The 27928-nt window shown below is 41.9% G+C and overlaps 1 protein-coding gene across 1 annotated transcript in view; it reads left to right on the forward strand.

Annotated features, from left to right (window-relative positions):
- Positions 1 to 27928, forward strand: part of RNF213 (ring finger protein 213) — a 454388-nt gene that overhangs the window by 105827 nt on the left and 320633 nt on the right. The window contains exons 9-10 of the mRNA XM_089682127.1: positions 8273 to 8473; positions 12968 to 13157. Of these exons, the coding sequence (XP_089538253.1) occupies positions 8273 to 8473; positions 12968 to 13157 (391 nt within the window). The remainder of the gene's footprint in view (positions 1 to 8272; positions 8474 to 12967; positions 13158 to 27928) is intronic.

Below are 27928 nucleotides of genomic sequence, written 5' to 3' on the forward strand. Positions count from 1 at the left end.
CTAACAGTTGACAGGGGTCAGCCTATCATGGTACAACGCTTGAATTCACTGAGCTCCTGAGAGCAACCCATTCTTTCACAAATGTTTGTAAAAGCAATCTGCATGCCTACGTGGTTGCTTTTATACACCTGTGGCCATAGAGGTGATTGGAACACATGAATCCAATGATTTGGATTGTTTGTGTATGTATATGTATGCGTGTATATGTATATATGTATGTATGTATGTGTGTATGTATATATATATATATATATATATATATATATATATATATATATATACACATACATACAGGGCTTGGAAAAAGCCGCTTGCCAAATGCGAGGAGAAATTCCTCTGTGGTGAGCGGCCAGCAGCGAGCACAGATGAAGCATGGAGCGACTGCACGTGCGCTCCAAGCCTCATTGTGAAGCCGAGTTCCGGTTTACAACCTCCGGTTTCTGGCTTCTGCGGCACCGCCGCTGAGGGGACAGGTGCAGGAGAGGTTCGCTCTCCTTCGCTGAGAGGAGACACCCTCTCCACCGCCGTGGGGGACTCGGGGGGACAGTAAGTACTGTACTGGTGAAACTCGAAAAATTTGAATATTGTGCAAAAGTTCATTTATTTCAGTAATGTAACTTAAAGAGGTGAAACTAATATATGAGATAGACTCATTACATGCAAAGCAAGATGGTTCAAGCTGTGATTTGTCATAATTGTGATGATTATGGCTTACAGCTCATGAAAACCCCAAATCCACAATCTCAGAAAATTGGAATATTGTGAAAAGGTGCAATATTCTCGGCTCAAAGTGTCCCACTCTAATCAGCTAATTAAGCCATAACACCTGCAAAGGGTTCCTGAGCCTTTAAACGGTCTCTCAGTCTGGTTCAGTAGGAATCACAATCATGGGGAAAGACTGCTGACCTGACAGTTGTGCAGAAAACCATCATTGACACCCTCCATAAGGAGGGAAAGCCTCAAAAGGTAATTGCAAAAGAAGTTGGATGTTCCCAAAGTGTTGTATCAAAGCACATTAATAGAAAGTTATGTGGAAGGGAAAAGTGTGAAGAAAAAGGTGCACAAGCAGCAGGGATGACCGCAGCCTGGAGAGGATTGTCAGGAAAAGGCCATTCAAAAGTGTTGGGGACTTTCACAAGGAGTGGACTGAGGCTGGAGTCAGTGCATCAAGAGCCACCACACACAGACGGATCCTGGACATGGGCTTCAAATGTTCCTCTTGTCAAGCCGCTCCTGAACAACAAACAACATCAAAAGCGTCTTACCTGGGCTAAATAAAAACAGACCTGGTCTGTTGCTCAGTGGTCCAAAGTCCTCTTTTCTGATAAGAACAACTTTTGCATCTCATTTGGAAACCAAGGACCCAGAGTATGGAGGAAGAATGGAGAGGCACACACTGCAAGATGCTTGAAGTCCAGTGTGAAGTTTCCACAGTCTGTGTTGATTTGGGGAGCCATGTCATCTGCTGGTGTTGGTCCACTGTGCTTCATTAAGTCCAGCCATCTACCAGGAGATTGTGGAGCACTTCATGCTTCCTTTCGCAGACAAGCTTTATGGGGATGCTGACTTCATTTTCCAGCAGGACTTGGTACCTGCCCACACTGCCAAAAGCACCAAAACCTGGTTCAATGACCGTGGGATTACTGTGCTTGATTAGCCAGCAAACTCGCCTGACCTGAACCCCATAGAGAATCTATGGGGCATTGCCAAGAGAAAGGTGAGAAACATGAGACCGAACAATGCAGAAGAGCTGAAGGCCGCTATTGAAGCATCCTGGTCTTCCATAACTCCTCAGCAGTGCCACAGGCTGATAGCTTCCATGCCACGCCGCATTGAGGCAGTAATTTCTGCAATAGGGGCCCAAACCAAGTACTGAGTACATATGCATGCTTATACTTTTCAGAGGTCCGATATTGTTCTATGTACAATCCTTGTTTTATTGACTGCATGTAATATTCTAATTTTCTGAGATTGTGGATTTGGGATTTTCATGAGCTGTAAGCCATAATCATCACAATTATGACAAATCACGGCTTGAACTATCTTGCTTTGTATGTAATGAGTCTATCTCATATGTTAGTTTCACCTTTTAAGTTGCATTACTGAAATAAATGAACTTTTGCATGATATTCAAATTTTTCGAATTTCACCTGCATACAACATTTCATATCACTATAATGGAGTACAGGGGAGCTGGGATATACATTACTCAAGGATTGTAACCTTTATGGAAACAGTCCTTAGAAACAAGCGGTGCGTGTTTTTTATTTATATATATATATATATATATATATATATATATATATATATATATATATAAAATATAGAGAGAGAGAGACACATATAGCAGCAGCTCCTTCCTTTTCCTACTTTCTATTCTATCTTTGCTTGCAATTATGCCTGGCACTGCAGAATACGAGAAAATGAGCAAAGGTGATTTGAAGGCAGAATGTACCTCACGAGGATTGGACGTCGGTCGCAAAAAGATTTGATTAGTGATCTGTTGGAGTATGATATCCGAGCAGATCAGAACTCGGGGGAACTTGAACATGAAGGGGTTCCCGCTACCCTCAATCCTAGTGGCTCAGAGACAGCCTAGCAGGATGGGCATACTGAGGCTGACACTGGAAGATCACCGAGTGGTATCGTCACACCACCGCCTGAGCGGGCCAGCACCCGAGTGCCTGTAAACAGGAGAGACTCTCCTCAGGTGCAGGAAGCCCTGAAACGCATCATGGAGATGGATCCTATGGCCTACTTGCAGTTTCTTGAACGCCAAGCAGCGGCGGAGAGAGAGGAACGCCAAGCTGAAAGAGCGGCGGAGAGAGAGGCGGTGCAGAGGGAAGCTGATCATCGGCACGAGCTGGAGATGGCAAGGCTCCAGCCCCAGTGACAGGTGCAGAACCCTGGGCCCCTAGAGCACAGGGATGCCTCTCTGGCTGTGGGCGCAGCCAAGTTTCCAGTGATGGAAAAAGATAGTGACATTGACACGTACTTACTGTCATTTGAAAAAACGTGCCATCAGTACCATGTGCCCCAGACACAATGGGCTTGGTACCTGACACCAGTGCTATGAGGCAAGGCTCTGGATGCATTTGTTGAAATGCCAGAGGGGCAGGACGAAGATTATGAAGCTTTAAAAGATGCCATCATCCGGAAGTACCAGATGACCCCGGAAGTGTACCACAAGCGGTTCAGGTCCATGCAGAAGGGACCTGGGGACTCTTACACGGATGTGGCGAGTCGCTTACGCACCCCATTCCAACAGTGGACTAAGGGACTGAAAGCTGACTCCTACGAGTCTTTGGAAGATCTCATGATACGAGATCAACTTTTGCACATTTGCCCGGCCGACGTCAGACAGTTTGTCTTGGAGAGAGAGCCAGCATCTACTAAAGCTGCAGCCGATTTGGCCAATACCTTCGTTCATACGCGGGTGTCTGACCCTCACAAGGCTCCTCCGAACAGCTGGAAAGGGGGGAAATCGCCCCTAGCAACCTCTCCTACGTCGGTGAGTCAAGCTTCTCCTCTGCCCACACCTGCAGCGCTTGGAGCCAAGCCATCCCTGCCTGACACCCGCAGATGTTTCACCTGTGGGAAAGCCGGACATCTCAGGACGCAGTGTCCTGAGCAGAAGCAGACAGCATCATCTGGCCAGCCGGCCAGCAACTCCTCCTCCGTGCTGTACGTTCGCAGGAAGATGTGGGTAACCCCCGCCAACTTGCAGCCAGTCACTGTGGGCAACCGGTCTGTAACTGGTTTCCGGGACACCGGGGCAGAAGTCACCTTTATCCGGCCAGAGGTGATTGAGCAAAGAAATCTCATCCCAGGAAAGTTCCTTACCCTCACAGGAGTTGGGGGGACCCGTTCACGCATACCCTGTGCAAAGGTATTCATAGATTGGAGTGCGGGAAGGGGGAGGAGGAAGGCGGGGGTCTCGGAGAAAATTCCCACACCTGTTTTGTTGGGTGCTGATCTAGGCACTCTTGTTTCTTATTATGCCCCTGCCGAGAATACCCGGAAGGGCCCCCTGGAACTCTCTGAACATGCCAAGGTACTGTGCGCAGATATTGGGGTAATGTCTGGGCAGCCTGTGCATGAACTGAGAGATTGGGCTGGGAATGGAGTGGGGCTACAGGATTCTCCATTAGGTGGAGGACGAGAAGAAATGCCCTTGCCTGGGGAGGTATTGAACTCATGTGTCATTGATATTATAAATGTGACTGTTGATAATGGTAATGATGACAATGAGGATGATAATGTCAGTAATGTTGATGATACTGTTGGTAATGCTAATGATGTTTATGATGGTCATGATGAAACAAATGATGCATTTTCATTGTTGGGGGTCACCCACAGTGCTGTGGAAGGGGCAGAGGTACAATCTCTGGGGGCTGAGCAAAGGGATGATCTGGATAGGCCTGTCCCATGCCCAGGCCCAAAAGATTGTGCCTCGATAAGTGCCCAGCCGTTAGCCTTGCATGGTACTGGGCAGCCGGCTGGGACTTGTAGTTCCACCCATAAGGCGGCACTGAAAAGCGATCCACAAAGGACCTTCAGAGGCCAGCTAGCTGGGACTTTTAGTTCCATGAGTAAGGCAGCCCTGGAAAGCCATTCATATGGGGATTTCAGCCTCTGGCTAAATGTGCGCTCCCCTACTGGGGAGAGTAAACACAGGCCTGACAGGATATATGGCCTATCCACAGGGGGCTGGAAGCCTGAAAGCATCTGAGCTGACCTGTCATGGTGTGTCAACAGGCAGACAAACATGTGCCCTAGGCGATGACAGCATACCTGGATGGGAAGTGCGAGGGGTCTTATTGGGGTTGATCCTCGGATCTCAGAGAGGGAGCTGTGGCCCTCAGCCCCAATCACCTCTCCTTTCCACTCAGGTTCCGAAGCTGCTGGCAATGCCTATGATAGGTGGTGGCTGGATTCTGGGAAACCTGGGGAGAGCTCACCGTGCGGTTCAGGAGGTGGATGGCAGAATGCATGCCTCCCTCCTGCCCTCCGCCAACCTTCTCTCCCAGGAGGTGCAGGCTGAATGGACCAGAAACAGAGGGAATGGCGAAGTCCGGAATCCAGGGGTCAACTAGAGTTTGGGCTTTCCCGGTAATCTCGGTCCTCAAACAGGATCAGATGACCAGGCTTTTTGAGGACCTTGGAAAACTGAGCACCAGCCCTGTGGTTGAGGCCTACCCCATGCCTGGGGGCCATGAGGTGACGGAGCATCCGGAAGGTGCCCGCTGTTTAACCATCATGGACCTGAGCAGGGGGTATGGGCCACCATCTCTAACCCAGGAGGCTCGGGACGAGACAGCCTTCACCATCCCATGTGGCTTGCCTGAATTTACAGGAAAGCTAGTTGGGGTTGAGAACACATCTACCACCTCTCCAGGGGTCAGGAATGACCTGCCATGCAGAGTGGAACTGGGTGCAGTTGCCCACTTTAGGGGCCTTGCGGTGTTCGGCCCTGTCTGGGAAGAGCAACTTGGGCCCCTGTCACTAGTCAGGAACAAACAGCCTGTGCCTAGTCTGACAGTCGAGAATGGTAACTGTCAAAGGGGTATGTCAGTGGTTCAGTTTTGGGAACCACCGGTAGGAAGAGACCCCCAGAGGTCTGGGCATGGGGAGACTGAGGCAGTGGTGGCCTGGCATGCTCCCCAGGCCAAAAAGCAGGTTACGTCAGTCGTGTGTGCAGCTGGCTATGGTAAGACACCTATCATGGTTCAGCTGGACCTGTGACTGACCTAGCAGACAGGAAACTGGAGGAACTGGTATCCTAAATGCTAGCAGGTAAAGAGGACTGTTCTTCTTGGATGAAGGTACCTGTGGACACCTCTGGGAGGCGAGTTCCAGACTTCGTCTGTCCGGTTCCGGTGCCCACAGGTGCCACTGCCTTTGGGCCAGATGTAATCCTAGGCCTGAGGAAGAAGATGGGAGAGGGAAATCTCCTTCTCTACCTCGACAAGAAGCTACATATTAATCGGCTCAGGGGTGTCACCTGCTAGCATAAGTGTTTTGTGAACAAGTGGGCACCCCGGCAGTTGCCACGGTATTCGGATAGCCACAGCCGACTGGTGCCCACCCGTGACCACTCACTTGGCCGGTACAGCAGTGTTGCCGGGGAGAAAAAGATTCCTTTTCAGATGGAGCTTGGTCCTCCCGCAGTGCAGCGGTACCAGGTTGACCCAAGGTGAACCTCTGAGCAGAGGTCGGTTGCGTCAGGAGGGAAATTGTAGTTCCCTCCCTTGCAACTACCGGAGGGGGAGGTGTCGCAAACGTGTGCAACACACAGTGAAGGACGCTGACTCCATTTTGTTAAGAGTATCCATTTCTCCCTTATGTCTCCCCTCCGCCTCCCTCTCTGAGAGGAGAAATTTGACCAGCGTGTGTGTGTGCTGGTTGTGGGTCACTGGCAGGCCAAGGCATCTCTGAGCTAGGTGCCTGGCTGTCTGGGAGAACCCGTGCCATTTCACACCTCAGAAGAGATCAGGCCAGCTCTCTCAGTTGAAAGGGATTCTGACCTAATGAGCCTAACTCAGCGTAGGTGACAGAATCAGATAACACTCCTTAAAATCCATTTTTCCCTTTTGTCTCATATCTTGGAATATGAGAGACTTACCTAAAAACCAGACATACTGTCAGATTTGCTAGGAGGAGCCGAACGGTTTGATGGGTCACTCGACTTGTCTCGCATACACAGGAAAGCAGAAAAATAGATCTTGTGAACTGTTTAGCATACACGTTCATAATTCATATCCAATCAATCCTCAAACTTGCCTGCATAATAATCTACCCGCGGGTGGGATGTCACTTGTGCACAGGAAAAGTTATGAGCCCAAATATGAACTACACAAGATTTTGGCTCTAGTTTAGGCCGCCACCCAGACCTCCACGCCTACATGAGGTATTGGTCCGTGGCGTCAGAGACACCCCCTGCTGGGAACATTAAAAACAGGCTGTCAGGCCTAAGAGAAGTTAAGCTGAAGACGTCTCCCATTTTATAACATCAATACCACCTGGGAGACACGTGCCCTCTTGCTCTGAAACTTGGATCTGCTAACCCAGGACTTTGGCAAGTACCATAACCCTTTCACCTCTCTCTGATATCTCTTTGCTGTGCTATGGTTCTTTGTAGATTTATATATATATCTCAGTTATATCTTTTTTCTGTAAATATTTTATTGCATCCGTTTGACCTTTTAGTAATAAATCTTTCTTTCTGAAAGTGTTGAACTGTTTCTATAGCTCTGTATTGCAATTTACGAATCCCTGCCTCTAAAGAGAGCGCTACTGTTTGTTTAAACCTCTGTATAACTGGCCTGCGGACCGTTTTATACAGACGATTATTCCAATCATTATAGTGTTATAGCTGATAACGCTGAGTTTCCTCTTTCTCTGTATAAAAAGGAGGTGGTGGCAGTGTGAAGGGTTAATTGCGTAATTAACCCGACCCAGTAACAATCGCCCAGGCTGCCGGTACTCGATTGTGATCCGTTAGCTGGAAAATCGTTGTGCAGGGTGCAGCTGGGTGTGGCATTGTTACGCACGTCACATTGCGGTTTTAGATTGGCTAGTCCTTCGGTCACAAGTTTGGTGAGAAGGTCTGGGGTCTGACGCTGCGATTGTGACAGTAATGATTACTGTATACATGTCATATCACTATAATGGAGTACAGGGGAGCTGGGATATACATACTGTATACCTGTCATATCACTATAATGGAGTACAGGGGGACTGGGATATACATTACTGAGTAATGTATATCCCAGCTCCCCTGTACGCCATTATAGTGATATGACATGTATACAGTAATCATTACTGTATACATATATCATAATGGAGTACAGGGGAGCTGGGATATACATTACTGTTTACAGTTTTATATTTTGGACTATTTATGCTATAGAAAAATGTAATTTCATAGGCTTTAAGGGGGTGAAGTTGGGGGCAGGGGTGGGGTTTGGGGTGGGCTGGGGGTGGGGTTAGGGGGCAGACTTGGGCAAGGTTGGGTGGGGCAACTGGTGGAGAGTACGTTTTTTGACCGGATAGTAGGTCTGGACTCGAAATTTTAACCCGTGTGTGTGTTTATATATATATATATATATATATATATATATATATTTATATATATATATATATATAATTTTTTGTGAATGGTGGAGTGGTATGAACACGAGCAAAATGGGGACCGAAAATCTACATTTTTTTTTTTTTTTAGACATACTTTAAGTTGAATGAGTCAATAATATCTGTTTTTTTGTTACAGGATGGATAACTATTTAAGGATGTTGTGTCAGAAATGTATAGATGCCAGTATTGATGAATGGGTGTGGGTCCTACCTGTGCTTCATACATTTTATGCTGCATCCAATCCAGGAGCTTCCCATAAAGCAGCAGGAGACAAGCAAGAGGATGTATGGGCACATCTGGAAGGCCTTGCTTATGATAAAGTGAAAAAACGTGAAAGGTAACTGTTACATTGCTATGTAATTTTGCATTTTTTTAGCATCTGACTGAGGCACAGTTATTCAACTATTTACTAAAATTCTAGCTGTCTTCATCTCCTGTTAAAGGTCAGTGCCAATAACAGATAAATTGGCTTTCATAAAACTAATAAAAAAAGAGAAAACTTTTGAGTTGTTCTTACGGACAAATCAAAATTATTTAAGTTTTTCTGAAAAGGAATACTGTTCTCATTCTTGTCTATTGAAGGACACTGGAATTCAAATACAGTTGGATTACACTGCTGCATACAAGAGGATTGGACACTGGCAAACTGTACTACATAATTGTTGGTATATCTAAAAGGGATTGTACAGTCAGATTGTAATGTAATTGATGAGCGTAAGCCAACCTCCAGTATAAGCCTCCCTCTTTCTAGTACCTCGGTTTTTGCTAGTGTTCTAGAAGGATGGATTTGTTTTTGTTGTTGTTAGTTTTTCCCTGGTTTTCTGCTTGAGTTAGACTCTACATAGAAGCTATTCGTATTGACCTTTCCTTAACTTGAGCTCAGGCATTGGTCTTTGCATTATGGTGATATCCAGATCTGAGTGTACTCTGTGTGTTAGTGCTTTCCAGGTCCCTCCATAGATCCCAGGTCGCTCAACATGGTTTTGCCCTCTGTCCTCTGTTAGCAGTGTCTTTAAACTGTCAGACCATGTCAGAATGGGTGGATTCTCTCTAAGGGGATCTATCCACCACCAAGATAGGCCTGCTTTTGATTAAACGGTTGGAACAAATGTCTGCAGGTTTGTGTTTTAGTTGTGGTGTAAATTTGTGTCTGGCACGGGTCTGATGTCCAAAAAGCATCTACATTTTTTGACCCTCGAGGGACATTGCCAATTTTGTACTGCCCTTGACAGCATTGTTAGCAATTTCACAGATCGCCAGAGTTTGCTCCTGACTCAATATGGAAGGTCTGGGGAGGGGTCAGAGGAATCCCACCCCCCTCCTCCTCATCCACTTCAGTAGTAAGTGCCTGCAAGCCTTCAAGTCCTTACTCTCACTCAGCCCATAGAGATTGTGGACAGAGGTCTATTAATTCCTCCAAACCCCCTTCTGCATGAACGTATAGCCCCATTTTTATAAATGGGTGACTGTTCACTTGGATCTCCTCACCAGATCCAACAGAGACTGAATAGATTACAGGGCTTCTTTTGCATCTCCTGCACAACACTCCTGAAGGTGGAGACAGAGATTGTGAGGACACAGAGTAGCACAAATTCTGGAGTTGTGGGCCATACCAGATCTGTGTTTCAGCCAGTATCATGAAGCAGGAACCAAGCACACAAATAACTTGGTACTGGATCTGGAGACAGAGGCAGAGTCAGGGCACAAACAGAAGGTCAAGTTGAGGCCAAGAAAGTAAAAGAAAGAAGGCAATAAGCAGAGTCCAGAGGGCAGGCTGAGGTCATACAACGTGGACAAAGTCCTGAGGCACGGTGGGAGGCAAGCCAGGTCATACACAATGAGGCAGAACAAGTAGGTAAAGTCCTCCTGCAGCGCTTTAGTTTATATAGACCACTGGGAACCACTACCAGTGCAGAGTGTCCACGCTAATTTTTGCACTTGTGCACAGTCACTAATTTACTAAAGGCATTTACCCAATGAACAGGTGTATGGGCATCAATGTGCACATTCACATACATCCGCACTTGTTTCCTTTTACTGACCCTCTTTATACCCCTTTTAGCACTCATGCTAATCCCTCATCTCTGATGCCCCTTCAGTTGCTCCCTTCTCATTTACTTGGTGTTAGTGCACAGGAACTTGCACCTTCCCTTTTCTATCTATGCTCTTCACAAGCTGGGACTCCTAGACCTTGTCCTTTTGTCAACTTGAGGTCTGAAACTGAGCTACATAAGGCCTTTCCCTTCCCTTTTATCAGGGAGGATTGAAGTCCTCGGAACAGGAACATTATTTTGTGGTGCATTGTCCCTTCTGTGATCTACTTATCTAGAGGTAGTTCGTGACCTATATGGTCCACTATCTCATTGACCCACTGACCTCCACTTGAACAGGGATCTGGACTCTCGTTTTTACTCCAGCTCACTTTCTGTTCCCACAGTACTGCCTTCAACATAGTCCCCACTTCTGCACACACTGCAGGATTGTGAAGACAAACTCTCGTTAAGATAGCTTCCTGGAATCTGGGAGTCTGACCCCTTCAGAGGAGCATAGCCCTTTTAAGAACTGACTGGTTAGGTACTTGTTGGGTTCCAGTGTTGAATGCCACTGGTCTCAGGTAAAGGGGAAGGGGAACCCTAATCCTTTCTTTGAATGACCTAACCCTTGTGTAACATACCAGCAGTCAAGGAGTTTATTTCCTCATCTTTATTGCGGAATGATAGTGTGGTGGGGTAGCTGGTGTGGGTTCTGGACAGGTCTGTAGTTTCTACTGTAATCCCTTAACTTCTTTATGCATTGTATGTAGCTTTTGTCCCCTGTATGGGATCTTATGGCTCATTGAAGTAACTCCATCCGTGGATCCACTTTCTGATCCCTCTGTACATGTAGGACCTTCTTTGGCGGGGGCCCCACCTTACTTTGGCTCTTATTTTGGGTCTGTTGGACACAATCCAGCTGCCGCCATGCTCTCACCTTTGATTAGGGCTGAGTGTCATTGGGAGAAGGAGAGTTGCATGACCTTGCATTGAACTCAGCTGAGAGTATGAATCTCTCTGAAAAGGTCCCTCCGAGGGACATTGCCTTGAGATTTACTGCTCCTCATTGAATAGTGTATGTACCAGAAGATCAGGTTTGTGCATCTGGGGATGATTCAAATCCCATGCGTGGAGAAAGGTGGATCAGTGCTGGAGTGCTTGGCGACACCCTGAGTGGTCAGCACTCAAAACACTTTTGTCTCATGCTACAGGACCTTTCTGCTACAGGAACTTTCTGCAGCTCTCCACTGGAGAATTGTTCCCTTTCTTTTTGGCTAATCAGCAGTTTTCTAGGGAGAATCCTCCAGATACATCCTGTGTTTCATCTGGTAGATGCTTCTTGGCTAAGATTCCTACCACTGGTTCAGCATTTGATGATGTTTCATTGGACCTGGGGAGATCAGGGTCTCCCTAGGACCATGTCAGTAGCCATGCTCTGCAGCTTCTTCTTCAGGCTTCAGTGTCACCTTGGTGTATCCGAGTGGGTGTTTTGGATTATACCCTCATGGTCTGTTGATGCCTTTCATCCCTTCCAGCCTACCCCTATGGTGGTGTCTTCTGTTCACCTTTTTTCTTTTCCTTATGTTGACTTTGTGGATCGTATCCTCTCTTTATGCCCTTGTGTGCTATTGGGTTGTAATCAGACAGTACATTTTTTTTGTGCTTGCTTAGCGTGTTTTTTTTTTTTTTTTTTTTTTTTGAGCAGGCAGCCTTTTTTTAATCATGGAGCTCTTGTCCCCTTACTCTAGGGTTAGAGATGTTGAGTCTTGGCTCTGTTTGTGAAGACCCACTGCTCTTCTTGCCTGAGCCTGTTTATTACTACTACATTCCCTTTGGGACCTGCATCTCCTGTGGGTTATCCCCAGAGTTTCCTGTTCTGTTGATCACTGCACATTGTGGGTTATGGTTTCTCCACTTTACTGATTCCGTTTTATATTTCTCTTCTGTGTAGCTCATTTCCCTTTGGTGGTGTCCTTCCATTCTGATATGGAGTATCAGGTTGATCATCTATGCTCTTATCCTGGGTATTGTTAGCAGGTTTGTATAGTAAGAAACCTCACCTCATCTGTACAGGTCTGGGTGTTTGTTCTTCAGGGGACTCCTGGGCTGCAGGTGGTCCTTAGACCTCTTAGTGATTTCTGTTTTAGGTTGCTTGCTATTAGCCACCCATCAGTAGCCTTATTTTGGATGTTCTAACTGTATCCGAATTTGTGTGTCCATGAATGAACAAGAATTAAAATTGGATTTTTGTTCTTGCCATAAAATCTTTTTTTGGAGTCCATCGGGGGAGACACCAGTCCCATTCTTTTGTGTGTTTGCTCATACCCATAGTACTGTTTTTTTTCTCAAAAATGAGGCATACTGGCCAGAGGAGAGTTTTAATGGAGGCTGACTTATTATTTTTTGTTTGCCAGTGACCAATCCTGTAGGCGGAGGTATAATCTGACTGCTTCTGAATTCCTGTGTCCCTCGATCGAATACAAGACAACGATTTTGCAGCAACGCCAAGAATTCTAAATTTTCTTAATTTTTGCTGATTCAATCCCAAAGTCTGACATTGTGAAATTACTTTTTAATGCTCTATGGAGAGGATTTACAAGTCGCATGAGCTGTCATCAATGCAATACATTAATATTATTATTTATGTAAATTATATTTATATTGTTATAAATTTTAGCTGCATTAAAGGAAAATGCACAACCATGACTATAAAATTCCTTCAAGTTTTTTTTCTGCTATCTGTGTATTTTTGTTCCCCATACATATAAAATATATTATTCTCTTGTTTTTGTTACCAGTAATATTCTTCAAAAGATGGTTACCAAGAAATATTTGCTGCAGGCGGATTCATTACTAATACAATCCTGGCTGTGTTTGATACCAATGAACCATATGGAAAAGTTTTTAGAAGTGGTTCCGTTAAGAATTGTTTGTGCCCTAAGAGCATGTTACTTTAAATTTTCTGGAGCTGACTACGGTGACAGAGAGGTCAGTGGAAATATTTAGTTAAAATTTAAAAGCATAAACTATTCAGAAAAAGTGAAATTTTTACCACAGTACATTTACAGCTGGTGGGCGACTTCCCGGGGTTAAGCTGAACTGCCGGGTTTACAGGCATGCACACCCTCTGCCTCTCGTGCTGTGGTTGGATACAGCACGAGTTTATCAACAGGCTCACATCTGATGATTTTGACTGTGAACCTGATGATTGCTGTAGCCAATCACAGCACAGATGAGTGTGTGTTAGAAAACACACAAGTCAGATCTAGCTGTTTTCCTACCTGGTTTCACTTACTCTTTAGAGCTGAAATCTGGGAGGAAAGCCAGACAGATCTGTGAGTAAAGCAGCACACATACACTTGTTAGGCACACATTTAACCCCTTTATTGCTCTCCTAATTACCCCTGTCACCCAGCCTGTGCCATTAATACAGTGCCAGTGTACAGTATTATCACCGATCACTGTATTAGTGTCACTAGCGACGTCAGATAGCATCACTTAGACTCCCTCCCAGCCATTGTCAGTTAGTGACAGTCCCTGATTGCCTGCTGCACTATCACGGTCATATTATAAGTCGTTGATCACTGTCATTACTAGTATGGTGTCTTTAAGGGTCTTTATCCTAGTCATGGTCAGAACTATGCTATTGTCCTCAATAGTATAGTATCCCCAAAATGCAGTGTTAACAGGATCAGCCCTGATCACTTCCAGCGCTTGGATTTAGTCCCACCCCCCAGCAAGTGCAGTTTTTTATGATCACTGCCACCTCTGATACATTATCCGCACAGCCATAGTGCTACCAAGATCAGGCCTGATCTCTGCTAACACTAGCAGTTAGTGTTATTTCTAGCGCACAAGCAGTCTCTGATTGCTAGCTAGGAGCTCTTTTTCCTATAGTCGCCACTAGGTACCTGTAAAGTTAATGACCAAAAAGGTCCAAAAAAGGTACACTAGTGAGAAGGCATACAGGTGTCTAAGCATGACACGAGAGCGAAGGGGAGGCCTCATTGTTAGAATCGAGCTTAGAATATGAACCTGAAGAAAGCAGCAGCACCCTAACAGCTAGCTCAGACAATGGTGAAGAGGTCCCTGCTAAAACTAGGCATACCTGACTCCATGTTTCTGAGGTGCTAGAAATACATAATTATGCTCAGATACAGCAGGGCACAAGTACTAGTTCTGCACTACTTTATGGTGATCTGGCAAGCACCAGCAGTGTAGCACATCCTGGTCTTTCAGACACCAGCACTTCAGTATGTCATGGTGAAGTGGGGAACACCAGTAGTGCAATACAAGCTAGTGAGGTGGCTAGCACTCGTAGCATAATGCAACCACAGTCACCAAGAATTCAAGCACAGGCCTGTAGAGCCCATAGTAGCTTTCCACAGGTGCTTGCAAACCCTAATTGGCTGCCCCTAGACTCAGCAGCACCTGTTACCCCCCCCCCCCATTCACAGCCCAGCCTGGAATTCAGGTTGAAACAGCCAACTTAAAGTGGAACTTCACTCTCTCAATCAACAGTGACTATTGTTATTCCTTATGCTTCTATCATTAGTAAATAGATAGGAAAGTGTATCATATTTACTTGCTTTAAACTGTTTTTACAATTATTTAGTTACTTCCTAGTTTCCACCCATCCCAGGAGTCTTTAGGAGGGGAGGAGGGGTTTTCTTAGCCAAGCACACCCTGCCTGCATGCCTGAGCTAAGGGTAGATGGATTCCATAAAACAAAATGCTACATTAATCATGTGCCCTTACTCAAGATGGCCATGGCCAGAAATGCTAGTTGGTGTTTTTCTAAGTGAATTCTCAGCAAAATAAAGCTTGGAGACATGGATAGATGGGGGAGTTTACTTTGAATATAAAAAATGAATTAAATAGGCTTTTGGTTTGTGGGGCTCAGATGCAGTGTAGTTCTGCTTTAACAGCACCCTCCTGTTTATGCACAACAGTACATCACCGTCGAACCAAATTCATACTTTACAGGGCCACTTGAATGTTAACCTATCACGATTTCCAAATGTAAAACTTTTTTGGGCCCAACCTTTACCATGGACATTACAAGAAAGAATGAATTGTGGTCAAATTGGTTCGCAGACCTGATTCATCATCTGCCCATGTTCTCTGCTGCCAGGAAAAGCATAAGAGGCAATAATGCGTTTTGTGCATTTCAGTGACAATAACCTCTGTCGTCACCGGGGTGACCCTGACTATGATTGGCTACACAAAATTCGGCCACTTATAAATTACCTGTCCCATAAATTTGCAGATGTGTATACGCCCCAACAAAACATCTGCATAGACTATTCCCTTCAAGCAGTATCTCCCCAGCAAGTGTGCCAGATATGGGTTTAAAATGTATAATGTTAGAGGGGCACAAGCCATATGTACTGTTAGCATTTATGAGGAAAAAGACAGTGAAGTGGAGTCCCCTGGTCGCCCAAACCACCCAAGGAGCAGTAGTAAGATAGTGTTGGACTTGTCACCCTTTTTTTTATGCAAGCATGCCACTTTTTTAGACATTTATTCCTTCAAGAAATTATGTGCTGTGGTACCATGCCATCTAATCATGGGGGGCTTCTCCCAACGGCTCATTAACACCCCACTTAGAAAGGGGGAAAAAGCCTGCTTGTGGAATGAAGAACTACTGGAAGGACAACGTGATGTAGTCATCCTGTCTTCCATTCACCCAAACACGACAGTCCTAATTCAAACGGCATCTGGTGTCGATGAAAAGTCTCTGCATCCATGACTATATTTTAAATACGGGAGGTGTAAACTTCAACAACCAAATGGTAAAGCCTCATTTAGCGTCCTGCAAAGCTAGACACTGGTACAAAAAAGTGTCTATATATTTATTTCAATTGCCTCTATACAATTTGATTGTTATTTACAATGCTAAAATTTCAGGAAGCGATCATTTCAGCCCTTTTGTATCCAGAACGCACTGTGGCCAAAAGCCCAAATCCAGATGCAGTTAGCCAGTTGCCTAAGAGACATTTTCCAGATGTCCTCCAACCTACCCCAACACAAAGGTCACCCCAAAAAAGATGTGTCTATGGTAAATGTGGATAAATGTGTGACACCCATTTTTTTGTCCCTCCTTTCCTGACCAAGTCAATACCACACCGTAGTGAACTATTTGTCTAGGGTGAAAGTAATAAGGGATGCAGCGCTGCATTCAAATAATGCAACTATGTGAATGAGGGATCTTAAATCAACAAATTAAGTGAAATTAAATAACAATGGCAACATTAATAATACATATCAATACGTGCTCGTTAAATATCATTAACACAAATAAAGTAAATAGCTCAAAACTTGTGAAAAACATGTATGAAAAACCCCATCCATATATATATGAATGAAGCAAAATTACACATATATATGGTGCAATCCCACGTGCCTATTGTGAAGTGAAATGATTGTAATAATAGTACAAACAAAATGATATCTCAAAGTCCAAAAAAATATATATACTAATGGTGACAAAACAGAAAATGGTGCTTCCAAGTAATACTGTTAGTGACCACAGGTGAAACTCGTGCAAATTTCTGAGTGCGTCCAAATCTGAGAATCCAACCACCATCTGGATTAGCCTCTCGCCTCATCCCTTCGACCCTTGCGGATCAAAGAGCAGTAGTGGATCCCTCTCACGGATCCTCCAAGCAATGAAACACTCCAAGGGCAGTTTTCTCAGACCAATATTCCCACACTGGCTCTTCTCCAGGAAAAGTTGTAGTATCAATCTCTCAAATGAGACAAAGGAATCCTCCCATAGTGTAGTATATTTAATTATGCCATAGGGACAAACAGCATTTTTTGCATTACACTTACGTAGCAGCCAGTTCAAGAAAAAAACCTCATGCTTTCAGATGAGGATATATCTGTTTGGGTGTACAGCTGAATCCACAGGTGTACCAAGATGGCCGCCACGCCGGAAATACGTCACCACGTCAAGCCGACGCGTTGCGTCACAATGTCATGTGACTTCATCAGGGCTGTCAATCACAGTGACGATCTCACTTTAAATACCCATCCTGTTACGAGGAAACACCCTCATAGGAGGAGTTTTCCTCAGCATCGTTCCACCACTACTTGCCGCGGCCATAATACTGAAGACCACCAGGGACTCCTATGTGAATACTACATATTCATGATTACAGCGGGCACATGTATACAGAAATCAACTGGACACTGTATACTAATGCACCCGCTATAACCTATATATCCTATCTTTAACAGAAACATATATAAACTGACCTTATTTTTAATTAATAAAAACAAAATTATAATAAAAAAACAAAAAATAAATTATTTATTAAATTAAAATTAAAATATTAATTAAAATTATAAAAATGAATATAAATAGACCATCTTTCCTATAATTATTATCAATCCTTACAATATAAATATAAATGACAGCCTATGATCTCTTATTATGTATAAGGAATCTACAAGCAGATTAATTCATATCAATATCTGGAAAAAATATATATATACATGCGTACATAAAACGCACATATATATACATGTTCCTAACCTCAGTTTGATCAAAAATTGTGCATATTAAAAAATATAAAAATTAAAAATTATAATAATCTTGAAAATTATTATTTTATTAAAAATGGAGATATATATTAATAATATCCCACCTCTTCACCTGCTAATCAAAGGACCTACACCGACAAAACTCACACATATATATTCTATCCAAAAGCATGAGTTCACATGATCAATACATAAAATGGTCAAGAAAATATATATATATATGACTATCGCACCATCTCAAAATACCCTCAAAAGTCAGAAATTATTATTATTATTATTATTACTACGAGTTTATATAGCGCCAAGGGGATTGCTCAGCGCTGTACAATAGGGGGGGACAATACATGGCACAGTACAACAAAGACAGACAGCGTACGAGGGGTAAGAGGGCCCTACTCTTACGAGCTTACAATCTAGGAGATGAAACAATTTAGATCAAACTCGATGTTCAATCCATTAGGGAAATATGTGTGCATGTTATAAATCCATTTTGACTCTATTTGGCTCAAAGAACGCACCTTATGGCTACCTCGCCAGTGTCTCTTGTATTTGGTAATACCCCAAAATTTCAATTCACTAGGATCTTTATTGTGAAATTTGGCGAAATGCTTTGAGACGCTATGCTTTGGGAACCCCTTCTTTATATTTTGTACATGTTCCCGGAGCCTGACCCACAAAGGTCGTTTAGTTCTTCCTATATACTGCAGTCCGCAACTGCATTGCAGTGCGTACACAACACCCTCTGTCCTACATGTAATAAAATCTTCGATCTTAAATTCTTTGTCACTTACAGATGAAGAAAAACACATCAATTTCTTGTTCTTTCCTTTAGTGGATTTGCACGCATAACATGCCCTGCACGGAAAAAACCCATTTGTATCTAAAAAGGTGACTATATTCTTTTTAATGGGTGGATCAAGGACATTTTTCACAATTTTATCTCTTAATGATGGAGCTTTTCTATATCTGAAAATAGGGAATTCCGATATCTCCTTTAGGGCCGGATCGGCTTTCAATAGTGGCCAGTATCTTCTGAAAATAGTCTCCACTTTCTTGTAATGGACATTAAAATCTAGGCACATCGCCAGTTGGTTTTTTTGTTCCTCAATTTTTTCTCGATCTACAAGGAGTAGATCTCTTTTTGTATTACCAACTTCCTGGATCGCTTTACTAATTACATGCTGTGGGTAACCTTTGGCTATAAATCTATGGCCTATATTTGTTGCTTGGCTAAGAAAATCCTCCTGTGTGGTACAATTTCTTCTGAGTCTGATCATTTGACCTTTAGGTATATTCAATAACCATGGCGGGAAATGGCAGCTGTCTTGAGGAATGTAACCATTCCTATCGACACTCTTAAAGAATGTCTTCGTGATAATTTTATTTTGTATGATTTTAATATCTAAATCTAGAAAGCTTATATGCTCCCGACTATGTTCCCAAGATAAAACAATATTATTGTTGTTCTTATTTAGATTATCAAAGAAATATAGTAAATCTTCTTCACTTCCCTTCCATAATACTATAATATCATCTATATATCTTTTAAACAGTATTAGTTCTTTCGGGGGTCTCAAATATACTGCCTTTTCTTCCCAGTGCGCCATGAACATGTTTGCCACGCTGGGAGAAAACGAGCTCCCATGGCTACACCTTTAACCTGATTATAAAAAACATTATTATGCCAGAAATAATTATGTTTCAAGCAAAATTCTAAGCAATCCAGAATGTATTTTCTCTGCCCTCTTTTTAAATTCCCATATTCTTTTAAGCCCCATTCAGTAGCTTCCATACCTTGTGTATGACCAATAATTGTATACAACGATGAGACATCAGCCGTTGCCAAGATCACATCATTACCATCTACTTTATCCAACATTTGTATTAGGTGCTTAGTATCTCTCAAAAAGGACTTAGTTCCTCTCACCAATGGTTGAAGGAACATATCTACATATTGTCCCAATCGTGCCAGTAAAGATCCAATTCCATTCACTATGGGACGTCCAGGGGGATGAGTATTGTTTTTATGAATTTTTGGGATGGTATAAATAATTGGAATCCTGCAGATTTCAGGAACAAGATATCTGGCTTCTTTTTTATTCAAATACTCTTTCTCACATCCTCTTTTGATCAATTTTTCTAATTCCTTCTTATATTTGGCCGTAGGGTCTTTTTTAATCATCTCATAGGTGCTATTATCACTTAATTGAGTACCTAATTCTTCTAAATAATATTTTTTCGACATAACCACTATTCCCCCTCCCTTATCGGCCGGCCTGACCACTATGTCATTTCTCTGCGTTAGCATCTTAATTCCTTTTTTCATATCCATGTTAGGCCGAAACCTTGGGAGTTTCAAAGATTCCAAATCTTGACTCACCATTTTTTTAAAGGATTCAATTTGACAATTATTACTAATCTGAGGGTTGAATAGAGATTTATTCCTAATCGGGTATGTTGAATATTACTAACTGGTGCACTATTAATCATATTTCTAGTACTAGATAAACCCCTAAAATACTTTTTAATATTAATCTTTCTAATAAATTTCTGTAGGTCTATAAAAATATCAAATTTATTTGCTAGTTTGGGTGGGGCAAACTTCAATCCTTTGTCCAACACAAGAATTTCTTCCTTAGTAAGTGTAGTACCGCTGATATTGAAAATACCTTCTCCTACTACTCTCTTTTTCGCTTGGACCTTCCGTCCTGCTCTGCACCCTCTTGTCTTCCGGGGCTTCTGTTGACACATCCTTCTTTCCGGGGACTTCTTTCCCCACCCTCCTTCCCTAAAAAATTCCTCTGCTGATAGTCACAATCCAATGGTTCAAATCTATTGTATAGCGGTATAGGACTTCTCCCTTCAAAACGCGGTCCTTGCCATCCCAAATGTTCCTGTCTGGGACTTCTGGGATAGAAAGGCCTATTATCCTGTCTGGGACTTCTAGGATAAGATGGTCTATATTCCTGCCTGGGAAAATAAGGAGGTCCATAGGGCTGCTGATAGGGCTGCTGATAATAATTATTATTATTAGGTTTGGGATAATAAGGTCTATAAGGTGGACGATAGGATTTACCATATCCATTATTTTTCCCCTGTGGTTTATTGTGAAATGAACCACCATTCCTTGGTCTCCATCCATTATGTGGTGTGTGATATCCCTTATCTCCTTTGGGGTGATTAATTTGGGAATTCCCTTTACCTTGGCTTCTAGATTCTTTTGGGTATTCATTTGGGGTGATTAATTTGGTTTGATTTTTTTGCATGAAAGGGGTTTGGAACTAATGAGATTTATATTGAAACGCAAACAGAGAAAATTAAGGATTTTAGAAACACAAATTTTAGAGATCAAAGAAAAGATGGAACCATATAAGGAGTCAGTAGAAATGGTCAATCTTGGTAAAAGATTAAACAAAGATTTGGAGAAAATAGACTTAGAAGTGAAAAATAAAAAAATGAAAAAATATCAAAGAGATATAAATGACTTCAGTAAAGATCAAGTTTTTAAATGGCAATCTTCAGGTACAGAATCAGAATGTAGTTCAGCTAATACTACTCCCGGTAAAGAAGTTCGTTTAGAAACTACTAAGGGACATATAAATGAATACCCAAAAGAATCTAGAAGCCAAGGTAAAGGGAATTCCCAAATTAATCACCCCAAAGGAGATGAGGGATATCACACACCACATAATGGATGGAGACCAAGGAATGGTGGTTCATTTCACAATAAACCACAGGGGAAAAATAATGGATATGGTAAATCCTATCGTCCACCTTATAGACCTTATTATCCCAAACCTAATAATAATAATTATCAGCAGCCCTATCAGCAGCCCTATGGACCTCCTTATTTTCCCAGGCAGGAATATAGACCATCTTATCCTAGAAGTCCCAGACAGGATAATAGGCCTTTCTATCCCAGAAGTCCCAGACAGGAACATTTGGGATGGCAAGGACCGCGTTTTGAAGGGAGAAGTCCTATACCGCTATACAATAGATTTGAACCATTGGATTATGACTATCAGCAGAGGAATTTTTTAGGGAAGGAGGGTGGGGAAAGAAGTCCCCGGAAAGAAGGATGTGTCAACAGAAGCCCCGGAAGACAAGAGGGTGCAGAGCAGGACGGAAGGTCCAAGCGAAAAAGAGAGTAGTAGGAGAAGGTATTTTCAATATCAGCGGTACTACACTTACTAAGGAAGAAATTCTTGTGTTGGACAAAGGATTGAAGTTTGCCCCACCCAAACCAGCAAATAAATTTGATATTTTTATAGACCTACAGAAATTTATTAGAAAGATTAATATTAAAAAGTATTTTAGGGGTTTATCTAGTACTAGAAATATGATTAATAGTGCACCAGTTAGTAATATTCAACATACCCGATTAAGGAATAAATCTCTATTCAACCCTCAGATTAGTAATAATTGTCAAATTGAATCCTTTAAAAAAATGGTGAGTCAAGATTTGGAATCTTTGAAACTCCCAAGGTTTCGGCCTAACATGGATATGAAAAAAGGAATTAAGATGCTAACGCAGAGAAATGACATAGTGGTCAGGCCGGCCGATAAGGGAGGGGGAATAGTGGTTATGTCGAAAAAATATTATTTAGAAGAATTAGGTACTCAATTAAGTGATAATAGCACCTATGAGATGATTAAAAAAGACCCTACGGCCAAATATAAGAAGGAATTAGAAAAATTGATCAAAAGAGGATGTGAGAAAGAGTATTTGAACAAAAAAGAAGCCAGATATCTTGTTCCTGAAATCTGCAGGATTCCAATTATTTATACCATCCCAAAAATTCATAAAAACAATACTCATCCCCCTGGACGTCCCATAGTGAATGGAATTGGATCTTTACTGGCACGATTGGGACAATATGTAGATATGTTCCTTCAACCATTGTTGAGAGGAACTAAGTCCTTTTTGAGAGATACTAAGCACCTAATACAAATGTTGGATAAAGTAGATGGTAATGATGTGATCTTGGCAACGGCTGATGTCTCATCGTTGTATACAATTATTGGTCATACACAAGGTATGGAAGCTACTGAATGGGGCTTAAAAGAATATGGGAATTTAAAAAGAGGGCAGAGAAAATACATTCTGGATTGCTTAGAATTTTGCTTGAAACATAATTATTTCTGGCATAATAATGTTTTTTATAATCAGGTTAAAGGTGTAGCCATGGGAGCTCGTTTTCTCCCAGCGTGGCAAACATGTTCATGGCGCACTGGGAAGAAAAGGCAGTATATTTGAGACCCCCGAAAGAACTAATACTGTTTAAAAGATATATAGATGATATTATAGTATTATGGAAGGGAAGTGAAGAAGATTTACTATATTTCTTTGATAATCTAAATAAGAACAACAATAATATTGTTTTATCTTGGGAACATCGTCGGGAGCATATAAGCTTTCTAGATTTAGATATTAAAATCATACAAAATAAAATTATCACGAAGACATTCTTTAAGAGTGTCGATAGGAATGGTTACATTCCTCAAGACAGCTGCCATTTCCCGCCATGGTTATTGAATATACCTAAAGGTCAAATGATCAGACTCAGAAGAAATTGTACCACACAGGAGGACTTTCTTAGCCAAGCAACAAATATAGGCCATAGATTTATAGCCAAAGGTTACCCACAGCATGTAATTAGTAAAGCAATCCAGGAAGTTGGTAATACAAAAGGAGATCTACTCCTTGTAGATCGAGAAAAAATTGAGGAACAAAAAAACCAACTGGCGATGTGCCTAGATTTTAATGTCCATTACAAGAAAGTGGAGACTATTTTCAGAAGATACTGGCCACTATTGAAAGCCGATCCGGCCCTAAAGGAGATATCGGAATTCCCTATTTTCAGATATAGAAAAGCTCCATCATTAAGAGATAAAATTGTGAAAAATGTCCTTGATCCACCCATTAAAAAGAATATAGTCACCTTTTTAGATACAAATGGGTTTTTTCCGTGCAGGGCATGTTATGCGTGCAAATCCACTAAAGGAAAGAACAAGAAATTGATGTGTTTTTCTTCATCTGTAAGTGACAAAGAATTTAAGATTGAAGATTTTATTACATGTAGGACAGAGGGTGTTGTGTACGCACTGCAATGCAGTTGCGGACTGCAGTATATAGGAAGAACTAAACGACCTTTGTGGGTCAGGCTCCGGGAACATGTACAAAATATAAAGAAAGGGTTCCCGAAGCATAGCGTCTCAAAGCATTTCGCCAAATTTCACAATAAAGATCCTAGTGAATTGAAATTTTGGGGTATTACCAAATACAAGAGACACTGGCGAGGTAGCCATAAGGTGCGTTCTTTGAGCCAAATAGAGTCAAAATGGATTTATAACATGCACACATATTTCCCTAATGGATTGAACATCGAGTTTGATCTAAATTGTTTCATTTCTGACTTTTGAGGGTATTTTGAGATGGTGCGATAGTCATATATATATATATTTTCTTGACCATTTTATGTATTGATCATGTGAACTCATGCTTTTGGATAGAATATATATGTGTGAGTTTTGTCGGTGTAGGTCCTTTGATTAGCTGGTGAAGAGGTGGGATATTATTAATATATATCTCCATTTTTAATAAAATAATAATTTTCAAGATTATTATAATTTTTAATTTTTATATTTTTTAATATGCACAATTTTTGATCAAACTGAGGTTAGGAACATGTATATATATGTGCGTTTTATGTACGCATGTATATATATATTTTTTCCAGATATTGATATGAATTAATCTGCTTGTAGATTCCTTATACATAATAAGAGATCATAGGCTGTCATTTATATTTATATTGTAAGGATTGATAATAATTATAGGAAAGATGGTCTATTTATATTCATTTTTATAATTTTAATTAATATTTTAATTTTAATTTAATAAATAATTTATTTTTTGTTTTTTTATTATAATTTTGTTTTTATTAATTAAAAATAAGGTCAGTTTATATATGTTTCTGTTAAAGATAGGATATATAGGTTATAGCGGGTGCATTAGTATACAGTGTCCAGTTGATTTCTGTATACATGTGCCCGCTGTAATCATGAATATGTAGTATTCACATAGGAGTCCCTGGTGGTCTTCAGTATTATGGCCGCGGCAAGTAGTGGTGGAACGATGCTGAGGAAAACTCCTCCTATGAGGGTGTTTCCTCGTAACAGGATGGGTATTTAAAGTGAGATCGTCACTGTGATTGACAGCCCTGATGAAGTCACATGACATTGTGACGCAACGCGTCGGCTTGACGTGGTGACGTATTTCCGGCGTGGCGGCCATCTTGGTACACCTGTGGATTCAGCTGTACACCCAAACAGATATATCCTCATCTGAAAGCATGAGGTTTTTTTCTTGAACTGGCTGCTACGTAAGTGTAATGCAAAAAATGCTGTTTGTCCCTATGGCATAATTAAATATACTACACTATGGGAGGATTCCTTTGTCTCATTTGAGAGATTGATACTACAACTTTTCCTGGAGAAGAGCCAGTGTGGGGATATTGGTCTGAGAAAACTGCCCTTGGAGTGTTTCATTGCTTGGAGGATCCGTGAGAGGGATCCACTACTGCTCTTTGATCCGCAAGGGTCGAAGGGATGAGGCGAGAGGCTAATCCAGATGGTGGTTGGATTCTCAGATTTGGACGCACTCAGAAATTTGCACGAGTTTCACCTGTGGTCACTAACAGTATTACTTGGAAGCACCATTTACTGTTTTGTCACCATTAGTATATATATTTTTTTGGACTTTGAGATATCATTTTGTTTGTACTATTATTACAATCATTTCACTTCACAATAGGCACGTGGGATTGCACCATATATATATGTAATTTTGCTTCATTCATATATATATGGATGGGGTTTTTCATACATGTTTTTCACAAGTTTTGAGCTATTTACTTTATTTGTGTTAATGATATTTAACGAGCACGTATTGATATGTATTATTAGTGTTGCCATTGTTATTTAATTTCACTTAATTTGTTGATTTAAGATCCCTCATTCACATAGTTGCATTATTTGAATGTAGCGCTGCATCCCTTATTACTTTCATTGTATAATCACTGGTATATGATTTGATGTTAGCAGCTTTCTTTGGGATTTAGACACATATTTATTTTGTTTAAAATTTCGAATAACATTTGGGAGCGCAGGAGGTTCACACCATATTTGTCTAGGGTACAGCACAGTATAGGGGTCCACAGAATTCTGCACAAGAAGGCCCAAAATCCAATGACCACCTTCAGGCTTTCACGGAGCATTAATTATGCATTGGATTTCCTGACTACCTATCACATTTTTGAAGGTCCTTAAATGCCAGGACAATATAAACATCCCCAATTTACCTCTTTTTAGAAAGTAGACACCCCAAGGTGTTTGCTGTGAGGAATGTTCAGTTTTTGTAAGACCTTTTTTTTTTTTGCCATGTTTTTGGAAAATGAAAGAAAAATTTTTCTTTCACAAAGTTGTCACTTTACTGAGTAAATTTTCACATATCATGGTTTTATGTGGCATTACACCCCCAAAACACTATTGGTTACTCCTAAATATGGGGATACCACATGTGTGAGACTTTGTGGCAGCCTAGCTACGTAAAAGGGACAAAAATCCAATGACCACCTTTCAAGGGGCATTAATTTTGCTTTGGATTTACGGACTACCTATCACATTTTCAGAGGCCCAAATTTTTTTTTTCTTTACACAAAATTGTAATGTTACTGAGATGTTTCTGACACCCGTCATGGGTTAAACATGGCATTACACCCCAAAACACATTCTGCTACTTCTCTTGAGTATGGGAATATCACATGTGTGCCACATACGTGAGCCCAAAGTCCAATGAGCACCTTCAGGCATTCAAAGGGAGTAACTTGCGCATTTGATTTCCTTGCTACCTACCTACAGTTTTGGATGCTTTAAACGATAAATTCACCTTTTGACCAAAAATAATAAATGCACATTTTTTTGCAGGAGCCTGTAAAGCATTGCACCAGCGATCAGCAGATTGCTGGTGCCGTGCAGGTCTCCTGCAGACTTGTCAGTATATTTGCTTGCCCATACGTGATGTACGGGCAAACAGATACACTGACAGAAAGATTCAATTAACTACTATGGTGCTCCACAGCGCATTGAGAACTACAAGCCATCAGCAGCTACCATAGCATTTTATATAGTATATAGAACGTGTTGCATATTATCCCTGGGTTAATGACCCAAATGTTGAAATCAGAATAGTAGGACAGGTGTGCATTTAGCATCTGAAAAATTAGATCAGCAATAGCAGCCCATGTATACACTATATTGCCAAAAGTATTGAGATGCCTGCATTTACACACATGAACATTAATGGCATCCCAGTCTCAGTCCGTAGGGTTCAATATTGAGTTGGCCCACCCTTTGCAGCTATACCAGCTTCAGCTCTTCTGGGAAGGCTGTCCACAAGATTTAGGAGTGTGTCTATGGGAAGGTTTGAACATTCTTCCAGAAGCACATTTGTGAGGTCAGGCACTGATGTCGGACGAGCAGGCCTGGCTCGCAGTCTCTGCTCTAATTCAACCCAAAGGTGTTCTATTGGGTTGATGTCAGGACTCTGTGCAGGCCAGTCAAGTTCCTCCACCCTAAACTTGCTCATCCATGTCTTTATTTACCTTGCTTTGTGCACTGGTGCGCAGTCATGTTGGAACTAGAATTGTCCAAAATGTCTTGGTATGTTGACGGCTTAAGAGTTCCCTTCACTGGAACTAAGGGGCCAAGCCTAACCCCTTAAAAACAACCCCACACCATAATCCTCCCTCCACCAAACTTTACACTTGGCACAATGAAGTCAGGCAAATACCGTTCCCCTGGCAACCGTCAAATCAGGACACCTCTGTCTGATTGCCAGACAGAGAAGCGTGATTGGTCACTCCAGAGAACACATCTCCAATGCTCTAGAGTCCAATGGCAGCGTGCTTTACACCACTGCATCCGATGCTTTGCATTGCACTTGGTGATGTAAGGCTTGGATGCAGCTGGCCATGGAAACCGATTCAATGAAGCTCTCTATGCACTCTTGTGCTAATCTGAAGGCTACATGAAGTTTGGAGGTCTTTAGCTATTGATTTTGCAGACAGTTTGCAACTTCTGTGCACTGTATGCTTCAGAATGAGCTGACCCCACTCTGTCATTTTTACTAACAGTTGACAGGGAGC

The sequence above is a fragment of the Staurois parvus genome, unplaced genomic scaffold (genome assembly GCF_062004578.1).
Source record: "Staurois parvus isolate SC_StPar_1 unplaced genomic scaffold, SC_StPar_1.0 ptg000286l, whole genome shotgun sequence".
NCBI classification, from domain to species: Eukaryota; Metazoa; Chordata; class Amphibia; order Anura; family Ranidae; genus Staurois; species Staurois parvus.